Source organism: Siphateles boraxobius, unplaced genomic scaffold (assembly GCF_051911475.1).
Source record: "Siphateles boraxobius isolate OS27281-9 unplaced genomic scaffold, OSU_SipBor_1 41, whole genome shotgun sequence".
NCBI lineage: Eukaryota > Metazoa > Chordata > Actinopteri > Cypriniformes > Leuciscidae > Siphateles > Siphateles boraxobius.
Window position 1 is genome coordinate 9,727,541 of NW_027509042.1, and position 19,150 is coordinate 9,746,690.

Consider the following 19,150-nt stretch of genomic DNA (forward strand, 5'->3'; position numbering starts at 1 on the left):
TCCGAGATGTAGTAGGCTACACCAACAATGTATTAACAGCTGAATAATGTATAAGTAGTTTTCTGTATATTATGAAATAGCAAAAGTAATTGAAATTAACCAGGAAAAGATCAGGAGAAGATGTGTCCCAAAGTTATTTCAATTTCTTTGTACACAAATTATGTATCAACATACTTTTTTATTATCAATACACTGTAGGACTAGATAAAAAAAATACTTTTTTTAAGTTAAAGTATACAGTCCCTTACCCACTAATGCAGCAGTTCTACATGTAGTTAATGCGCCCTCAAGTGGTAATAACAAAATCACACTTTTGGAGATAAAGTGTAAACGTTCTACATCCAGTTTAACACAATTAATTGCAGAGTTTAGCATAAACATGATAAAAAATACTGCCTTTTCAATAAAAAAGTTTCTCCTTTTCGTTTGGTTGTCGTATTAGATAATTATGGCTTTTATTTTGAAATATGTACTAGCATTCATTCCTCACTAGTGGCAGGAAGTCCGCTTCATGAACACAAATCGGTTCATTTGAACAGCTCAAAGAACTGGTTAAAATTTGATTCAGTGAATCCCGTCATTGCGTCTTCAAATTAGAATCCATAGGGTAGAATCTGACATCCATTCCAATTACGTTATATTAGACACATATTTTTGTTTATTAAAATTCTTTCTCGTCTCATCAAATTAATATCGTACAGATCCGAACTGTTGTCTGGGTACATCTTAATCTTAATAATGCAAGATGCCCAGAAATATGGCATTTAAAAAGCAAATGTAAAAGCGGCATGAGATGTAAAGGGGCAGGGGATAGGCTATGCGTGATTTAGGTGTTTCCAAAAATAAATGCACTTGTGAATTAGTCGACCCTCTTCTAGTTTTTTTGTTGTTGTTTTTTTGTCTCCTGAAACACGGAAGAACTGATTTCAATTCAATTTAATTACAGAGAAATAAAGTCGATTCAGTCTGATTTGTGAACAAACTATTCAAATACACAATTTTGTTGCAGCTTAACCGATTCAAAAGATCCGACTCAAAAAAAACAATTCGGACAATCGGAGCACATGGTATCCGATGTTACTTGGATCGATCAAGAGTTAAGACACATGCAGGTTACATTATTGCTTTAGACAGCTATTCCACGAATGTTAAAGCAGCTAAGAGCAGTTTGCTCGATTAGCTAAAGAACGATGCTGTTCAAGACCATTTGTTTTCGATTAATGCACAGATACAGTGGAGTGTCAAAGCATAGAGTAAGTTATGATCTCCTTTGTATTTAAAGATCACTATTATAGTAATAAAATAATCACATAGCAAAAATGTGGACTGTGTGACTGGCAATGAATGTGCTGTTGATGATTTTTGCAGAGTGTTGTGAGGTTGTCGTCGAGTGCACCAGAGGGCGCTGTTGCTCCTCCGGCAAACTGTAGGATCACAGCAGAGCAGGCGGTCAGACTGTGGGCTCAACACTTCACACTGCACGGCATCTCCGAGCCTCTCCTCTCTAGTCAATATATAATATCTCATGTACTTGGCCAAAAAACTGTGAGTTTCTCTCTCACCCCATGTTTTTAAAATCGTTTTATACATTGTAAAAGTTCCAAACATACTGAAAATGTGTGGAGGCATAGTCTGTGTGGTAACAAAGTGTAAAATAACTGTTTAAGAGAATTATACACATTCTCATTCCCTTTCCATGACACCTTGTCTTTCTTTGTTAAAAGCTTGAATGTGTGCCGAGGAAAAGGCTGAGAGACACCCTGACTGACAGGGAAATAGAAAGAGTGTGGAAATTATGCTCAAAACGCCTAACGAGGTAAAACTACATTTGACATTTTTACTCACTCTTCACTGAAACTTTTTTAATGAGTAAGACCCTGTGCTTGCGCACAAGTGAAGGCCTTCACAGAACTTCATTTAAGTTTTTTGAATTGTTATTTGTTATTCATTTACGTTCTAAGATTAACACTAAACCATTTCCAAGGAGTTTTTAACTTATTCCACCCACTGATTAGCTCAGGTCCATTGAATAGTATTAACAGTCACAGATACAACTTTTTAATTTGAATATATTATCAACATTTTCATTTTTAAGTCATGTTAACATTAGTTAACCAAGTTAGTTAACAAATAGAACCTTAATGTAAAGTGTTTCCACAAAAGTGTACAAATTAAATTGAGATGCAATGAGATATAAACAACAAATTAAGTTAACACATTTAATATAATATTTCCTCAAATCCCCCCCCCCCCCCAAAAAACATGTTTTTGTAAGTTTTTTGCAGACATTCTGTACAGGTTTTTTGTTTTCTTCATGTTTTTGTAGACTAGACTGTTATTAGTAACATTAAAGGGTTAATGCTCCCAAAAATGAAAATTATCCCATAATTTACTCACCCTCAAGCCATCCTAGGTGTATATGACTTTCTTCTTTCAGCCAAACACAATTGGAGTTATATCAAGCGGAAGAGTCAGAGGTCACTCCGTCGGAACTAGACTTGCAAACGGCCATCACTGGAACCAGTGATTATAGTTTATAAAGCTATAAATATGGATATTTTTCTTACAAAAACGCATCTCTTCACTAAGTAGGCCTTTAAGGATTACTTTTATGATGGATGGATACTCTTTTTGGAGCTTCAAAAACTCAGGCAATAATCACTCCCATTATAAAGCTAGGAAGAGCCAGGATATTTTTTTAATATAACTCCGATTGTGTTTGGCTGAAAGAAGAAAGTCATATACACCTAGGATCAGGTGAGGGTGAGTAAATGATGGAATAATTTTCATTTTTGGGTGAACCAACCCTTGAACTGGTTATAAAACAATGACTTGTGAAAAAGAAGCTGATGCATGTAATCATGGAAAACAATTTATAAACGCCTCTGAGAAGATAGATTGCCTATTGACCTTTATCAAGTCTGTGTGCATGTTTTTTTTTAGGATGCCTGTGCAGTATGTGATTGAGGAATGGGACTTCCAAGATCTGACCCTGAAGATGAAGCGTCCCGTGTTCATACCCCGCCCTGAAACAGAGGTGAAAAACTTCAGTGACCTTCTTAGCACATGTCCGAATTTTGGAACAAACTGAGAGTGGACTTCAAATAGATGTGACTTTTTGGATGAACACAGACTGTGTTTGAAAAAATGTATTTCCGCTTGGACCCGCTGGTTTGTGTGCATCTAGGAGCTGGTTAGTCTGGTTCTAGAGGACCTCCGGTTGATACAGGGGGAATCGCACAAGACTGATTTACGAGGTCTGGAGGTGGGCTGTGGATCTGGAGCCATCTCTCTTAGTTTACTACGCAGCATTCCACAGGTTCGCTCTGTGTCTTTCTCCTAATTATTTATCTTGCTCTTCAGTATTGTAGCATGTCATCTGTAACATCTGTACCCATGATTCTTTAAGCTCAGGGTATTTGCTTTGGATCAAAGCCAGACAGCAGTATGTCTTACAACGGAAAATGCAAACAGGTGACTAACTTTCACAGTCGACTATATAAAGCTTCTATAAATGAATCTTTATTACTTGATGATTTATTATGTTGACTATTCCATATTATTATCATCCTCTTTTGTTTGTTCCAGACTGGGTCTACAGGACAGACTAGATGTTCACCATTTAGATGTGATTAAGGGTAAGAGTGATGGAAATGACACACTCCGCAATGACTAGTCATCATAACAGTTAGTGATTATTGTAAGACTGACAGGTTTGTGAAAGTGGCAATTTTCGGTCAGCACACAACAAACAAACGTCATTTCTGGGCATCTTGTCTATTTTACATCATTGAATGTAGTCTGATGATTCATTTTTAACAGCTTTTAACATAACTTATAAATGCAAGATGACATAAGAACAATTTATAGCAAACTTCACAATGGTGTAGTTACATATTATGAATATAAATATAACTATATAATTATATATATATATATATATATATATATACACACACACACACACACACACACATATGTGCATATATACACCGATAATAACATGATATTTGGGTCACCACATTGAGTATTTCCTTTAAAAATTGTTATAAAATGGTTACTCAGAATGAGCTATCGAGAGCTACTGAAATTCCCTGATTTGTTTTTTAAGCAGGAGAAACTCCAAAAAGATCCAAATGATAATGAATTTTGACGGAACACAAAACCCAAAGTGTAGAATTTCTATTTAGAATGTGCTGTTTGTGTTTCCATGCTGATCTTGCATAAATTAGACTAGTGACATGCACATTACATGTTATTTTGATTCTATAGTTAGCTTCTTTGGAAATTAGTGATTAATTAATAGAAAGGAAATGCAGCATTAGGGAGTAACTGGCATTTTTGATTGTTCCATTTCCTTTTGTTTTCTGTTGGTTTGTTATGACTGGACAAAGAGTCACAAGTAGACCTGCACGTAATTCACAGCTCTGAATTCCTCAGAAAGCTCCACGGATTTCTGTAGAAATTGAATGTCAGTCATTCATTCCACCCATCACACTCTCCTTGTATGTTTGTTTACTAAATAGTTTGACTTATTTCATCATGCTTTCAGCTGCCTATTTTTCCATTAATCCATGACACAAAATTTCCACCCACTATCTGGGAAGAAGCTTAAAAGGTGCAGAGATTCACTGTGAACCTTGTCATAACAGTCATAATTGATTTAGCATTAGTGCGACTTGTGTGCTAGTAGATAACGAGACTTTGAGGAATCGAGCCAGAAGGTTCAGCCCGTATCCTAGAAGGGCCTCTAAGGTAGTGACATGGAAATGTTCAGCTAATTCCAGGGATTTATTGGGCTTTTCCTGTTAAAGCTTGTGCCTCTCTTCCCACTAGATGGCGTAAAAAACAGCACTCCTGAATGCTAAATATCAGATTTTTAACTCTGTGACCTAACCACATTACTATTATTAAGCTCTGAGATGTTGTTTTCTCTTTAATTGCTGCACTTTACTAACTGCGTAAATGAAGGTACTTCTGCAGAAAGGTTAAAGATCTTCCTAAGTGTTGTTTTTATTGAGCTAGCAGACATAAATGGAGACTTCTCAGGAGTTTCATGGATCATTAACACAAATATATTTGTTTTGGCAGTGTTTATTTGTGTACAGTATACAGTAGTGGCCAAATTTTTAAATATTTTAAAAAAAGATCAAATATTTTCCTCATATTTTGATGGTTTAATCGAACTGGTAGAGTCATTAAAAACAAACCCCCAAACCAATCCCCTCCGGACATCATTTTTGGCCACTAATCAAATATTATTTTAGTATTGTATATACATATAACTAGAACCTAGTACCATTCATAAATTGTAATTTTTATATATACAATCACCTAAAGGATTATTAGGAACACCATACTAATACTGTGTTTGACCCCCTTTCGCCTTCAGAACTGCCTTAATTCTACGTGGCATTGATTCAACAAGGTGCTGAAAGCATTCTTTAGAAATGTTGGCCCATATTGATAGGATAGCATCTTGCAGTTGATGGAGATTTGTGGGATGCACATCCAGGGCACGAAGCTCCCGTTCCACCACATCCCAAAGATGCTCTATTGGGTTGAGATCTGGTGACTGTGGTGGCCATTTTAGTACAGTGAACTCAGTGTCATGTTCAAGAAACCAATTTGAAATGATTCAAGCTTTGTGACATGGTGCATTATCCTGCTGGAAGTAGCCATCAGAGGATGGGTACATGGTGGCCATAAAGGGATGGACATGGTCAGAAACAATGCTCAGGTAGGCTGTGGAATTTAAACGATGCCCAATTGGCCTAAAGTGGGCCAAGAAAACATCCCCCACATCATTACACCATCACCACCAGCCTGCACAGTGGTAACAAGGCATGATGGATCCATGTTCTCATTCTGTTTACGCCAAATTCTGCCTCTACCATCTGAATGTCTCAACAGAAATCGAGACTGCTCAGACCAGGCAACATTTTTGCAGTCTTCAACTGTCCAATTCTGGTGAGCTCTTGCAAATTGTAGCCTCTTTTTCCTATTTGTAGTGGAGATGAGTGGTACCCGGTGGGGTCTTCTGCTGTTGTAGCCCATCCGCCTCAAGGTTGTGCGTGTTGTGGCTTCACAAATGCTTTGCTGCATACCTCGGTTGTAACGAGTGGTTATTTCAGTCAAAGTTGCTCTTCTATCAGCTTGAATCAGTCGGCCCATTCTCCTCTGACCTCTAGCATCAACAAGGCATTTTTCGCCCACAGGACTGCCGCATACTGGACGTTTTTCCCTTTTCACGTCATTCTTTGTAAACCCTAGAAATGGTTGTGTGTGAAAATCCCAGTAACTGAGCAGATTGTGAAATACTCAGACCGGCCCGTATGGCACCAACAACCATGCAACGCTCAAAATTGCTTAAATCACCTTTCCCATTCTGACATTCAGTTTGGAGTTCAGTAGATTGTCTTGACCAGGACCACACCCCTAAATGCATTGAAGCAACTGCCATGTGATTGGTTGATTAGATAATTGCATTAATGAGAAATTGAACAGGTGTTCCTAATAAACCTTTAGGTGAGTGTGTATATATAATGTTTACACTACCACTCAATGGTTTTGTTTGGCAATAGTAAGATTTTTAAATGTTTTTGAAAGAAGTATTTTATGTTCACCAATGCTTCATTTATTTGATCTAAAATATATTTTGTGAAATATTACTGTTTTGCAATAACAGTAATAATAAAAGTAATCTATTTTACTATTTTAAAGGGACATTGTGTAGGAATTTCTGCCATCTAGCGTTGAAATTGTATTTTGCATTCAAACGAATTGTGCTCTCCAGCGCCTCATTTTTTCAATTGCGTGTTGCATCTCCAGTAGCTGTTATGTACCAAAAAGATATGACAAACAATGCAAGAACAATCATATGCTCTATTAAAATATATTTTTATCGAATTTCTAGGTTACAAAATGTAAACTTACAAACCTTGTTTTTAGCACCTTCTCAACTTTATTCAATAGCGGGTATTCATCAAAGAGCCTGTTTAACTTTTAACTATAAATGTTCTACTGTCTATATAATAAAGTACACAACCAAGCAATGAAAAAAAGCATGTAATTAAGACTGTAATATTGACTTAGCCAACCTGTCGATCAGAAAGCAGGACTACAGCGTCTCTTTTGAAATCTTTCCACCTGGAAAAAGCTATCAGGACATTGACTCTTGTTTTTTTTAATCTCCGGTCACGTTTCCTTTTACGTTCAATTTTGGACTTTTTTGGCGACGAGGATTTCTTCTCCTGTGGCTCGGCATATGTATGCGATTAAAAATAACAGTGCAATGCAGCCTTTCAAAGTTGCCGGGGCAGTGACAAGCGCCTCTCACTGCTCTGCTCCTCCGTTTCTGCTGCTTTCAGTTACATGACGCTTGCTCTGAACGAAAACGCGTTATGGAAACGCGTTGGCCTAGTACTTTTTGATCCTCGCTTCTATTATAGTTTTTCAAGATGGCGGAATGTCATGGAGGCATCCGTGGACCTACCCGTCACATGTATATAAAGATAATAAATTCTTCGTTTACGAGGATAAGTCAGATAATTGGCAGAGGTATTTGTACACCATTGAGGACATATTTATGAATCAAAATATTGATTTTAGATAATAAAATACCTAAAAAACTACACATAGTCCCTTTAAACTTTTCTATTTTGAAATCTAGTTTATTCCTGTGATTGCAAAGCTGAATTATTAGCATCATTACCTCAGTCTTCAGTGTCACATGATCGTTCAGAAATTATGCTGATTTGGTGCTCAAGAAATATTTATTATTATTATCAATGTTGAAAACAGTTGATATGTGCTTGATATTTTTTGTGGAAACCATGTTTTTTTTAGTTTTTTAAAGATAAACCATGTTTATCTTTTGCAACATTATAAATGTATCCTTGCTGAATAATATTAATTTCTTTCAAATAAAATCTTACTGACTCTTAACTTTTGAACGTTACTATTTATGTATAGTATGAAAGTGTTTGATTCAAACACAACAACTGAATATATCCCCAGACATTACAAGCATGTAATTCAACATTAATGCAATTATTTTCCTCGGTCAACATTGTTGTTTAGTTTCGAGCTTTGAATTTCCATATAAATTATATTTTATAATTTAATGAAATAGCCACATCAGTGCAAATATGTTTTGCATATGACAGCGAGATAACAAAATGTGTTTTGTATTCCCAGATGCAGATGCGATACTGAGAGAATGTGACCCGGTTGACTTTATAGTGAGCAACCCTCCCTACTTGCTCAGTCAGGACATGAAGACTTTACAAACAGAGATACTCAAGTTAGGCCAACATGCGGACACACTCAACATGTGCTTTAACCTTTGGTGTGTGTTTGAAAATTCCTCATGTAACCTTTTAAACGGCCACATCTCTTTCCTGAAAGGTTTGAAGACCATGACGCATTGGACGGGGGTTTGGACGGGCTGTCTGTGATTCGCCCGATTTTGGGTCTGGGCTCTAAGCTCTTAACAAAGCGAGGGTAAGTGAGAAGTGTGTTTTTGTCTAACGCCATCATATGTGGTTTGGCAGAATGTCTGGTTGTCTTTGAATATTCTTGTATGTAGCCAAATACAGTATAAATAGTATGCTATAATCACGCTAAGAAGCTTTCCCAGCATACCTTAAATGCTTCAGGGAATCGAGTGCTACACAGTTCTCTGCAGTTACTCCTCCCCACCCTTATCACTCCCAAGACACACACATATGCACATGCATACACAATAACAAATAACACAATTAGCTTTTGGTGATGAGAGTTGCAAAACTTGTCTTGAGGAATGTTCCATGCCCGTAAAATGACTATTTCAGTAAGCATTTTACTGAATGGATGAGTAATACACTTGTAAAGCCTGGAGAGCAGGCGTGTGTCGTTTTTCTTTTCAGTGCATGCTGAGAACTTGCTTAGTGGTAGGGTTTCAGATTTCCTTGAGGGTTTATCATTATGTGTCTACTCAAGATTTGTTTCTTTCGCAGAAATGACAAATTGCTGTCCTTTTATAGATACCGAGAGCTCCTAACATTAGCTTTCAGGTTTTCTGTCTCAGACCTACTATGTGAGATTGTTTACTTGGAAAAACATCCTGTCCACCCAACCTTTTCCTCCCTTACTTTTTAAATGCCTTTGTCTGCACAGACGGGTTTACCTCGAGGTTGCTCCATGCCATCCTCCAATCATTCAGCAGCTGATAGAGGAAATGATGCCGGGGTTGCTTTATCTGGAAACCCATTGTGACCTCACCAACAGGTCAGGTTCTTCTGCTAATGTGACCTGCCCTTTTTGTTTTGTTGTTGTTTACATGATTTCAATGAAGCTCCGCTTCAAACATCTGTCAAATGTGTGGAATTTTTCATAAGTAATACATCTTCATTGGGTGAATGTTTGTTTTTAGTCCATGTTACAGTGTAATTACATGAGTTACTTGCTCAACAGGAAATAGCAAATATGTACTTAGGTATTTGTCTCTTGTGGAATCTTGTGAAAGTTATAACTAGGGATGGACCGATACCACTTTTCCGATACCGATAGTTACATTTTTCCTACTCCCCGATTTCGATGCCTGTATTTTCACTGCACTTATTTTTAAATGTATTGGTAGAGACCCCAAAATAATATAAATCATATTAGTTGGCTTAATTTGTTCATCAAATATATATTTCCTTCTGTTATTTTCATGCTTAATTGAGCCTGCTAAAATGCATTCTATGAGCCTCTGTTACTTTCACTGTTCATTCTAGTGCTCTATCATATTTTATCTTTCATTAAATAGCACAGCAGATAATTAGAGCAGCTCCAGCAGGGCTCAGTGCTGAGGATTGGGTCAGTGGTACAAATGTTTAGACACCAGTGAAATATCAATTCTTTATTCCAATTTTGATACTACAACAAAAACTCCAGGCTAATAAATTTGAATTTAAAACATTATCAAAGAGAAGTATAAAGTCAGTAATAAAATAAGAACAAATTATCGAATTACAAATAGCACAATTAAATACAATAGAACAAAGAAAGGCTATAAGAACTGTTTTTAGAGTTTTTCTGTTCATACAGACATTTGTATAAAGTAATCAAATGTGGAAAAAAAGCACTGCATATTCATTACTGTGCAAATTAAATATAGATGGATCTCTTTTTAAAGTTACAAAGGTAGCCTATTAAGTCAAGAGCAGTGAGTAATTTCGTTGTCCTTTGTTTGATTAACATTAAAACACAGCATCAGGTTTATTAGGTTTATCTAATAAACCTGCTGCCCCTTTAAGACCGAACGCACGGACCCCATTTGAATATACTGCGTTCACTTGAGAAATTACCGACTTTGTTTACTAGCCAGGATACTGTGTTTTTACATAATTTTGTGTGAATTCGTCCGAGCAAGACGTGAAAGACAATTCAATTCAGTATTCGCACGCTTTGGTTGTTTGCGTTCATAGAACTTCTTGACCTCCAAACAAGGCCTTCTCTGCTGGCCTAAACACTATCAGAATCACTGACTTACACTTTAATATTTTCCATGAATGAGTATGAAATTATTCCCAATAGTCCATTCTCTTAATTTCATAGCTTTTCTCTTGGTTGCGCTGATACCAGTAGTGTATATTTATGTTAGAGCTTTTATCCAATTATATTTCTGCCACCATGTGTTGCCATGGCCGTAGTATGGAGCATAGACAAAATAAATACAATAATTTTAGGTGGCGTTTCTTCAACTCTTTGACTGTACAATGTACATTGAAAGTAAACAACCGGAAATAAGTGAAACGTACTATTTACAAACGGAAGTGCGTCACGATGCTCAGTGCAAGTGGTCCATAGAACGCACTAAGCCCTTGATCACTTGGAATTCACTATGGAGCTGATTTATTATTTAACCCCCTTTTTTACCTACAAATTTGTTCAATGCACCATTCTATATGCATATAAGTTGTTGGAGAAAACATAAAATCATAAAGGTATATGAGCTGTTGGAGAAATATAAAATTAAACAAAATGAAAAAAATATATGTAAACGGAAAAAATATAAACTATGACTGTGAACATAAGGTTGCTACAAATGCGATTAAATCTCAGCACAATTAATATATTATACACCATTAATAGTTCATTATAAAATAATTAATATATCATACACTTGAGTTGAGTGCGATCTGCTGTGACGTCACAATCAAGTTGAATTGTGGGATATGGAGCTGCTTGAAGTGTACATCGGAGTAGACTCACTCCCTCGGTCGAAATAGGGGGAACAAGGGTCTATCCATATAAACTTCCCTCGTCCACTTCACAAAGTGGAACGCACTTCAAAAGCACGGTGGGGATAAGTGCTTTGGGAAGTTGGCATGTGTATGTTTAAAATATATATGTGTGTGTGTGTGTGTGTGTGTGTGTGTGTGTGTGTGTGTGTGTGTGTGTGTGTGTGTGCGCACTGTGAATATATATATATATATATATATGTGTATATGTATATATATGTGTGTGTATATATATGTGTGTGTATATATATATATATGTGTGTGTATATATATATGTGTGTATATATATATGTGTATATATATATATATATATATATATATATATATATATATATATATGTGTGTGTGTATATATATATATATATAATATGTGATGCAACCCTAGTAAGCAACTCAAGTACCCTGTTATCTCTGGATGCTGAGTCAACAGTATCCCATTTACAGTATACTGGTAAACACACTATGTTTTTATTTTACAGGCCACGATTTTGCATTTTACAGAAGAAAGGAGAGGATGACTGAAACTAAGGACAGAAGAAAAATACATTAGGAAAGATAGTCAGGAAGGTGATCTTGGCTGGTATTTAACCATACTAAGTAGAGCTAGAGTCTTTACCATGAGCAATTGCCCATGTAAAATGCCTTCAGTCAAATTGCAGGTGGCACACTACCAGTCTCCTCGCATGTTCCCAGCATGCACCGAGTTAAAAACCTGCCAATCCTACCGAGAAGATCCTTCATGAAATTTGCCGACCAAGGGTTTCTATTTGTCTTGTGCTGTAACCTTCTGTTGTTATATCTTTTATATTCGCTTTCATTTTAATTGGTAAGCGTGCGTGTGTGTGTGTGGCTGTGGTTTGTTGTGGTGAGATTGTATTGATTGTGAGTTTGTGCTCAGTGTGCAAGTGTCAGGGTGCAGTAGGCTGAAGGTAATTATTGAGGCCTTTTCTAAGAACTCCCCCTCCCAACCCTGCGCTAGTCACTCCCTGGAAGTAATGCACTCATTCTGCGAAACAGCTGGCCCATTGCCGCTAACTCGCTCGCTCAGCTAGCCCACAAAGACAGACAGACAGACAAATCAGACATGCTCCACTACCACAATGTATACACCAAATCTGTCTGTTCTCTTTGAACGAGTGAAACCAAATTTTACATGCACTGCCTCTCTTCTTTGTTTTAGTAATGTGTATTAAAATATTGCGGAGACATTTTATATTTATTGTTTTTGTAGACATGCAATGCCATAAATAAACTATTTTGATACATTTGTTGTCTTTATGCTGATAAATTAATATTGGCATTTTTGGCAGTCTTTTTGTTTAGATTTACATCATTAAATAAGAACCTTTTGCAGTGCAACTGTTAAAATAATTCTTATTGATCACCTATTTCAATACTGTTGTTCTTTCATATATTATTGCAAACAAAGATTATTTACATATTTACGTCACCAGCAAAATTTATGTAAGCTTACGCAGCACTGAGATCGAGTTTCAGAAAAAGCTCTGCCTCGCTTTCTGGGAAATACTAATCACGCTGTGCAGTAAGAATGATTCACTATGAGGAAACAATGCTTTTTTGTTCACAGACATGTCTTTCATTTCTCATTATTAATGTTTTGTTACTCTTGTCCATCTCAGAATTCATTTCAGCACACCTCAAAATTGTAGGCATTTAAAATAATAATTTTAAAATAGACAACATAGTATAAATACACAGAAATTTTCATATTTTCTTTGACATTGTTTAGCTGTGAAACGGCAATCAGGACACATTCAGAATGCCATCTAATAATCTTGTATAACACACATTTTGTCCTGAAATTAACTAAATTGCACAGCAATTTTATGCACATTTGTTCATCTAATAATCCTATTATTCTGAGATTACTGTTGAATGACCTTGTTTGATAGTCTTACTGGAAAGCCAGTACTTAGAAGAGGAGTGAGTCAGATTGTTTGATTCTGTGTATCACGTCAGTTTCATTCTGCGAAAAGGTCCAATTTATTCCCTTTCCAAGTTAATCAGCACCTGCCCTCATCATTTTAGACTTTTTCTACATGCCATGCATTTTACATGATTATACTCATCTATAAATAATTCTTAATTATTCTCAGAAGTGACAAATGACACAAATTTGATAAAGTGTTGGATAAAACAGTATGACGTATGAAGTAAATTTGATTGTCCCTTTTATTATAAAATAAAAAGGATCTTTCATCCATAAATACATACAAACTCCACATTGTGCACATAGAAAAAAATATGTAAATCTTCATTAAAGTAGTAGTAAAAAAAAACTTTTCACTGCATTACACTTTCAAGAAAAGAAACTATTCCAGTCAAGGCAGCGCAGTGACACAGCTTGCCTTTATAGAGTGCTGAAGACCAAGCCACGCATGTGCTTCTCGTGAGTTTCAGACAAGCTGTGTGATCTCATTTCATTTCCACCATTTTTAAAAGGGTCATGTGATCTGTACAAAAGTTTAACGAACATAATTTCAAGCCTGTGGTTTAACCTGTCACACTTTTAACAGTATGACATGAAGGTCGAGTCCCAACTTGCTTCTCATTTAGTCCATTCTAGACCTGGTTTGACTCAGTCCCACTTGGGTATAAACAAAGTATTAGAAGCATCTATTTATATAGACTTGCTGACCATCAAAAACTTGCTCCAGAAACAAGAGTCAACACTTTTGACCCCAAACCTCTCGTTGGGGCTGTGCATTTAATTTGCCTCTTTCAAAACATCAGCATCCACCTCGTGATTGGCCTTGGTGTGCGATTCCATGGTGACCTCAGAGCTGGAAAGGGTAATCCTTAAGATATTTAAGTATTGGTCTGGGTAGAGCCAGGTGCTCTGTGCAAATTGTGTTTTTGTTGATAACTAAGCGAGTGAGATGTTGCAAAGAAGGAAAGGCTTGAGGATGCTTGATCGGCCTTTTGAGTTTTAGCAATATTGCACATTCCTTGGGTGTTACGGAAGTTATGTGATCAGGCTCCTCAGTCTTTTCCCCCTCCTCTTTGTTCCCGGAGCCCACGTAGTGCTGCACGAGGCTGAGGACGTTTGAGAAGGACTGCAAGCGAGATCTGACCATGGAACTGGAGTCCAGATGGAAATGTCCATTACTGTACTCGATGCGCACGTTCGTGGGCCCACGGCTGGTTTTAACAGACAGTGTCAACATATAGAGAGGGTGGCTGCTGTCCCGTATCAGGAAAGTACCATTCGATGCCTCCTGTAGGACAGAGTGGGCCTCACTGGCAGACATGGCACCCCAGTACCAACCTGGAAAAAAGGAAGGGATTATTGAAATTAGTTATTACTTGAGACTTTTATGGATATAGAAATAATAATTCTAGTTTAACACCCCCACCCCCACCCCAGAAGAGGTCATTCTAGAACAGTGTTTCCCAACCTGTGGTTCCCGACCTGAGGGGTCGCCAAGCTTACTCTTGTTTTAGCTATGAAATGGTTAACAGTTTGGCTTGTGGTTAGTATTACAGTTTAGTAATTTAAATTATCATTAAAACTGTTTTTGATAGCTAGAATTTGAAAAACTCACACTGTCCAGTATTAAGCGAAAAGTAAGCAACAGCATGCAGTGTAGGTTTTGTTTGAAAAAATGGCGGAAAGAAGTGAATGAGTGCTGAGGGAAATGATATAAATTAAAGTATGAATTAATTCTATGAATGTTTCTATGAAGGGAACTGACAGCCATTAGACAAGTTTTGATGGTATTTTTTTGTCATCATCCCTCTGTGTAAAGGCCTTTGCACACGGAGTCCGAAATTTTCGTATGCGTTTTTTCGTATTCGTGATTCGGCGGCTCTGAATTGTCAAAACACCATTCAAACTGCTTGCTACGGATGCGCAAAACGCAGAAAATTGTACCCGAATCCGAATTTTTTTATGACGGGCGAAAGTTTCGAAGGCAGTGTGCAAGCGTGATTGACATAACGTGAGGTCGATTTTTTTTTTTAACTTGCGAAAATTTCGGATGCGAATATCACACTCAGTGTGCAATGGCCTTAACAGTAGTGTTTATAAGTATAGCACTGCTTTGTTTACAGAGGTTACCGTGGAAACAGCTTTATTTCTCCTGTTCCATAAGCGCCACCTACTGACAGAAAGTGGATTTACATTTTCATTCAGCCTGTCTGTCGTTTTTTGTTTGTGAAACTCAGACCACATTTTTATGCTGTTGCAAACTTTAACCAGTTAATGGAAAATTAGCTAATAAGCAGATAATAAAGAATCTAGAATTATTCGAATATATAGAATAAAGAATCTATATATTAGATGATAAAATACCAAAATTCATTTTGACTCATTCGGTTTCTTTAAAATGCTTTAAAGGCTGGAATATTAGGTTTATCATTTAATAAAACATATTGGTCAATACTTTAATTGAACAAGTAGTACATGTTAGTAGATAGATAACATTATGTTGTAAGTCAAATCCGGACGTAGTTGTTAATGTTATTATTTTAATGTTTCAGCTGTTGTTGAATTTATTAAAAACTAAACCGATTTTGTAATCCCTGTCATTAAACAAAATGTGTGTCTGCAGGTGTGTTGGGGGGGTAGGGTTGCCAACTGTCCCGCATTAGCCGGAATTACATACGAATAACAAACTCTAAATTGAGTATTAATCATTCTTTTGGGACAAATCATTGTTTGATTTGCGAACAGAATCTTCTGCTGTCTGGTTGCTCCTGGTTCGATCCGGACTCACGCTAACAGCAAATCCCTTTCACTGTCCTGGTTTTGATTTCGGCTAATCAGTTTTGGTGAATTTAAACAATGTGATTATTGTTCATGAGTCCAACATCCAGACACGCAAGAAAACATGCAATCTACCTGTGGGAATAATATGCTGATGTAATTTGCTGCTCAAGAAACATTTCTGATTGTTATTAATGTTTAAAAAAAATGTTTTGGATTCTTTGATGAATAGACATTTATTTCAGAGATTTATCTGAAATAGAAAGCTTTTGTAACATTAAAAATGTCTTGACTGTCACTTTTGATTAATTTAATCAATGCATCTTTGCTGAATAAATGTAGGCTATTACTTTCTTTAAAAAAAAAAATACTGACCCCAAACTTTTGAACTGTAATGTTAAAATTAAAACGTTTTGTATTTCAGATAAATGCTATTATTTTGCATTTGTGTGTAATCTGACATTTTTATGACATTAAAATAAGTTTTAGAATTAAATTGTAGGCCTACATGAATAGGTTAAGCAAAACAAATGTGTTTATGTCTGAGAACCTTTTATACACATACTTAACTGCAGACACTGAAATGAAAAACACTGTAATACAGTACAAATATGTTGGGTGTCCCTTATTTTCCTATAAAGAACCACGATTGTCCTGTATTTTCCCTTTTCTGAAGTTGGCAACCCTAGTTGAGGGTGGCTGGGCCGGTAAGGATTTAGAATGTTTAAACGGGGGTCTCCTGGAAAAAAGGTTGGGAACCACTGTCCTAGATGTCCTACATGTCCAACTTCTCATTGCTGTATGTACACATTTTGATAATTATGTTTTCAGAAAGGTCAATTTTGATAGCAAAACAAATTACCTTTCTAAAAGCAGTATGTATGCACGTGTGTGTGTGTGTGTGTGTGTGTGTGTGTGTGTGTGTGTGTGTGTGTGTGTGTGTGTGTGTGTGTGTGTGTGTGTGTGTGTGTGTGTGTGTGTGTGTGTGTGTGCATTGTGCACACTGGAAATGGCACCAGTTTTACAGAATGACCCTTGAATAATTTGTCGATTTATGAATGAATCCTACTTGCCAAAAATAATTATAATAGGATATAAGATGTAATAATTAGATTTTTTGTTTTTGTCTTACCTGAGGCATCCAGATAGGATAAATTTTTAGTGATAACTTTTATATCTTCGTTAGGGTCCCATGAGGAAGGGGCCGATCGAATGCGGCGAGGAGAAGAGAAAGTCACCACTGGAAACCTAACCGTCGGATCGGGGGTATCAGTCAAATGAGCTCTGGGGCTGGAAAAAATAATAATGATAAAACAAAACTATTTTAAGGACTTAAAAGTTTACAATCATTTCAAAAAGAAAACTTAATTAAAATGCTGAAGGCACATATTATTTATTAACAATGTTTGTTTATATACTGACTTATTTGACTTACTGTTCAAATGTGCACAGTAATACACATTTTCAGAAACTGCTAATTGACCTTTTTAATTTCGTTCAATTTAATGTTAATTCTGAGCCATGGGTTTCAACAGTTTCAGTTCACAGAAGTATTACGAAAAATCGTGTGCTAGACAAATACTGTAAAAAAAAATCCCTGTTACCTTATATATTATTAATGTCACATATTACTATATTGTATATTACTATCAACAAAATAATATGAATTATTGCAGACAGCTTTAAATATCACATGAATGTAACCTGCCTGAAGTGTTCCACTATTTTTAATGCAATAAACAATGTATATGTAAGTTATATGTACTATTTTACTATATAATAATAATAATATAATAAGATAATTGCTAAATAATTTGTATGTAGTTAATGAACTATTAGATAGTATGTTATCTATTTTATTGCGATTTTTAAGGAAAGATGAGCCGCTAAAACTCACCCTTGAACGCAGAGAATCATTGTGAAGATGTCCGGTTAGATCTGCCGGATTCCTTAAAGTTTCTTTGTTCCTGAGGTTTTTTACTCGGACTGGCGAAATAAAATGTTCTTTCTTGAGCGATGACAAACAGCTCAATAATGTTATCTGTCGAACTGGAAGGTTGTTGAAGAGGTTCAGGATTCTTATAAGTGCGCGACTTGTCCACGGATTTGTTTAAACTACGCGAGTAGATCAGACGGACATGGTTCTCGTAAACGAGCGGCGTTTCTGTTCAGCTCGTGCCCTAAAACTGAGCAAGAAGCGGAACACTGCAGGGTTAGGCTTGTTCAGTTCGTCTGACTTCCCAGAACTGGTTTTCTCAGAATCCCCCCGTGTTTTAGCGCCTCTGACGCCATCAGCAAGTACAGCTCTGTGTAACCCACAGAATCAATCCCCTCTTCTTCCTCATTCAAGCATACAGCAGTCTCGTGAGTAATGAAATTGCACTCGAATTATTCATTTGGGAGTTTTATTGTGATGATGGTCGGTAATTGCTTCCTGATGTTTGTGATTGACGTTCGAGGGTAAAACCGGCGTTTCTCGTGAAACCGCATGTATTGCGTTCCAAGAACTTTCCAGGAAAACTGAGCGCCTGCCCTGAGTTAAGCCAATCAGGTCCCTCCCATTCGCTGAGGCCCCGCCCCCTCAAGCGGTCACCGAATTAACCATTTGTTTACAGCTGAAATGAGTTTCTGAAAAAAAGTCATACCCGCTTTGGATCTCGACGAAGATTTTAAATTTTTGATTGGGCCCTTGCATTAAAACATTGTGATGTTTTGATATATATTTTTTTATTTACAGAACATCGGTATACAGAAATATTAATTCATTAATCAAAAACTATAGTCATAAATATTACAAGTCTTGTTTGCTTTTTTTATTGACAATTCAATCCAAACAAGTGATGTAGTCCTTGATCTCCTAGAGAAACTGAATGAAATATGGCCTGGACCCTGACCATTTCTTCTTATGTATGTGTGTGTGTGTGTGTGTGTGTGTGTGTGTCTGTGGAACTTCCTCAAAATTGCTATTTTAGTAGCCACTTGATTTATTAGCGTTTCTAACGGAGAGTTTATTCTAAACGCTTATTTTTCACTGCCATCTAGAGGCTATCAGGTGTATCCCATTGTAAAGTGAAGTATTTTTGCAGGGATGCCTTCTTTTCCTGTGATTTTACATTCACTTGTGATCTAATTTGTGAATAGATATTGATTT

At 36.5% G+C, this 19,150-nt stretch overlaps 2 protein-coding genes across 3 annotated transcripts; one reads left to right on the forward strand and one right to left on the reverse strand.

Moving 5' to 3' along the window:
- The first annotated feature begins 527 nt into the window (after window positions 1-527).
- On the forward strand, window positions 528-12,535 carry hemk1 (HemK methyltransferase family member 1). Of its 2 annotated transcripts, XM_077198190.1 has the most exons (11): window positions 528-1,253; window positions 1,369-1,545; window positions 1,725-1,816; window positions 2,944-3,037; window positions 3,188-3,319; window positions 3,410-3,474; window positions 3,589-3,638; window positions 8,200-8,305; window positions 8,410-8,505; window positions 9,160-9,270; window positions 11,750-12,535. In XM_077198190.1, the coding sequence occupies exons 1-11, from the start codon at window positions 1,191-1,193 to the stop codon at window positions 11,790-11,792; spliced, it is 1,029 nt and encodes a 342-aa protein (XP_077054305.1). In that variant the 5' UTR covers window positions 528-1,190; the 3' UTR covers window positions 11,793-12,535. The 2 variants fall into 2 exon arrangements, with proteins under 2 accessions (XP_077054305.1, XP_077054307.1); XM_077198192.1 differs by lacking the exon at window positions 9,160-9,270 and having other exon boundaries at window positions 1,047-1,253; window positions 11,750-11,924.
- Window positions 12,536-13,445: 910 nt separating this feature from the next.
- cisha (cytokine inducible SH2-containing protein a) lies at window positions 13,446-18,529 on the reverse strand. The gene is made up of 3 exons (XM_077198194.1): window positions 17,897-18,529; window positions 17,132-17,289; window positions 13,446-14,559 (listed from the first exon to the last, which is right to left on the reverse strand). The coding sequence occupies exons 1-3, from the start codon at window positions 17,914-17,916 to the stop codon at window positions 14,069-14,071; spliced, it is 669 nt and encodes a 222-aa protein (XP_077054309.1). The 5' UTR covers window positions 17,917-18,529; the 3' UTR covers window positions 13,446-14,068.
- Window positions 18,530-19,150: the final 621 nt, after the last annotated feature.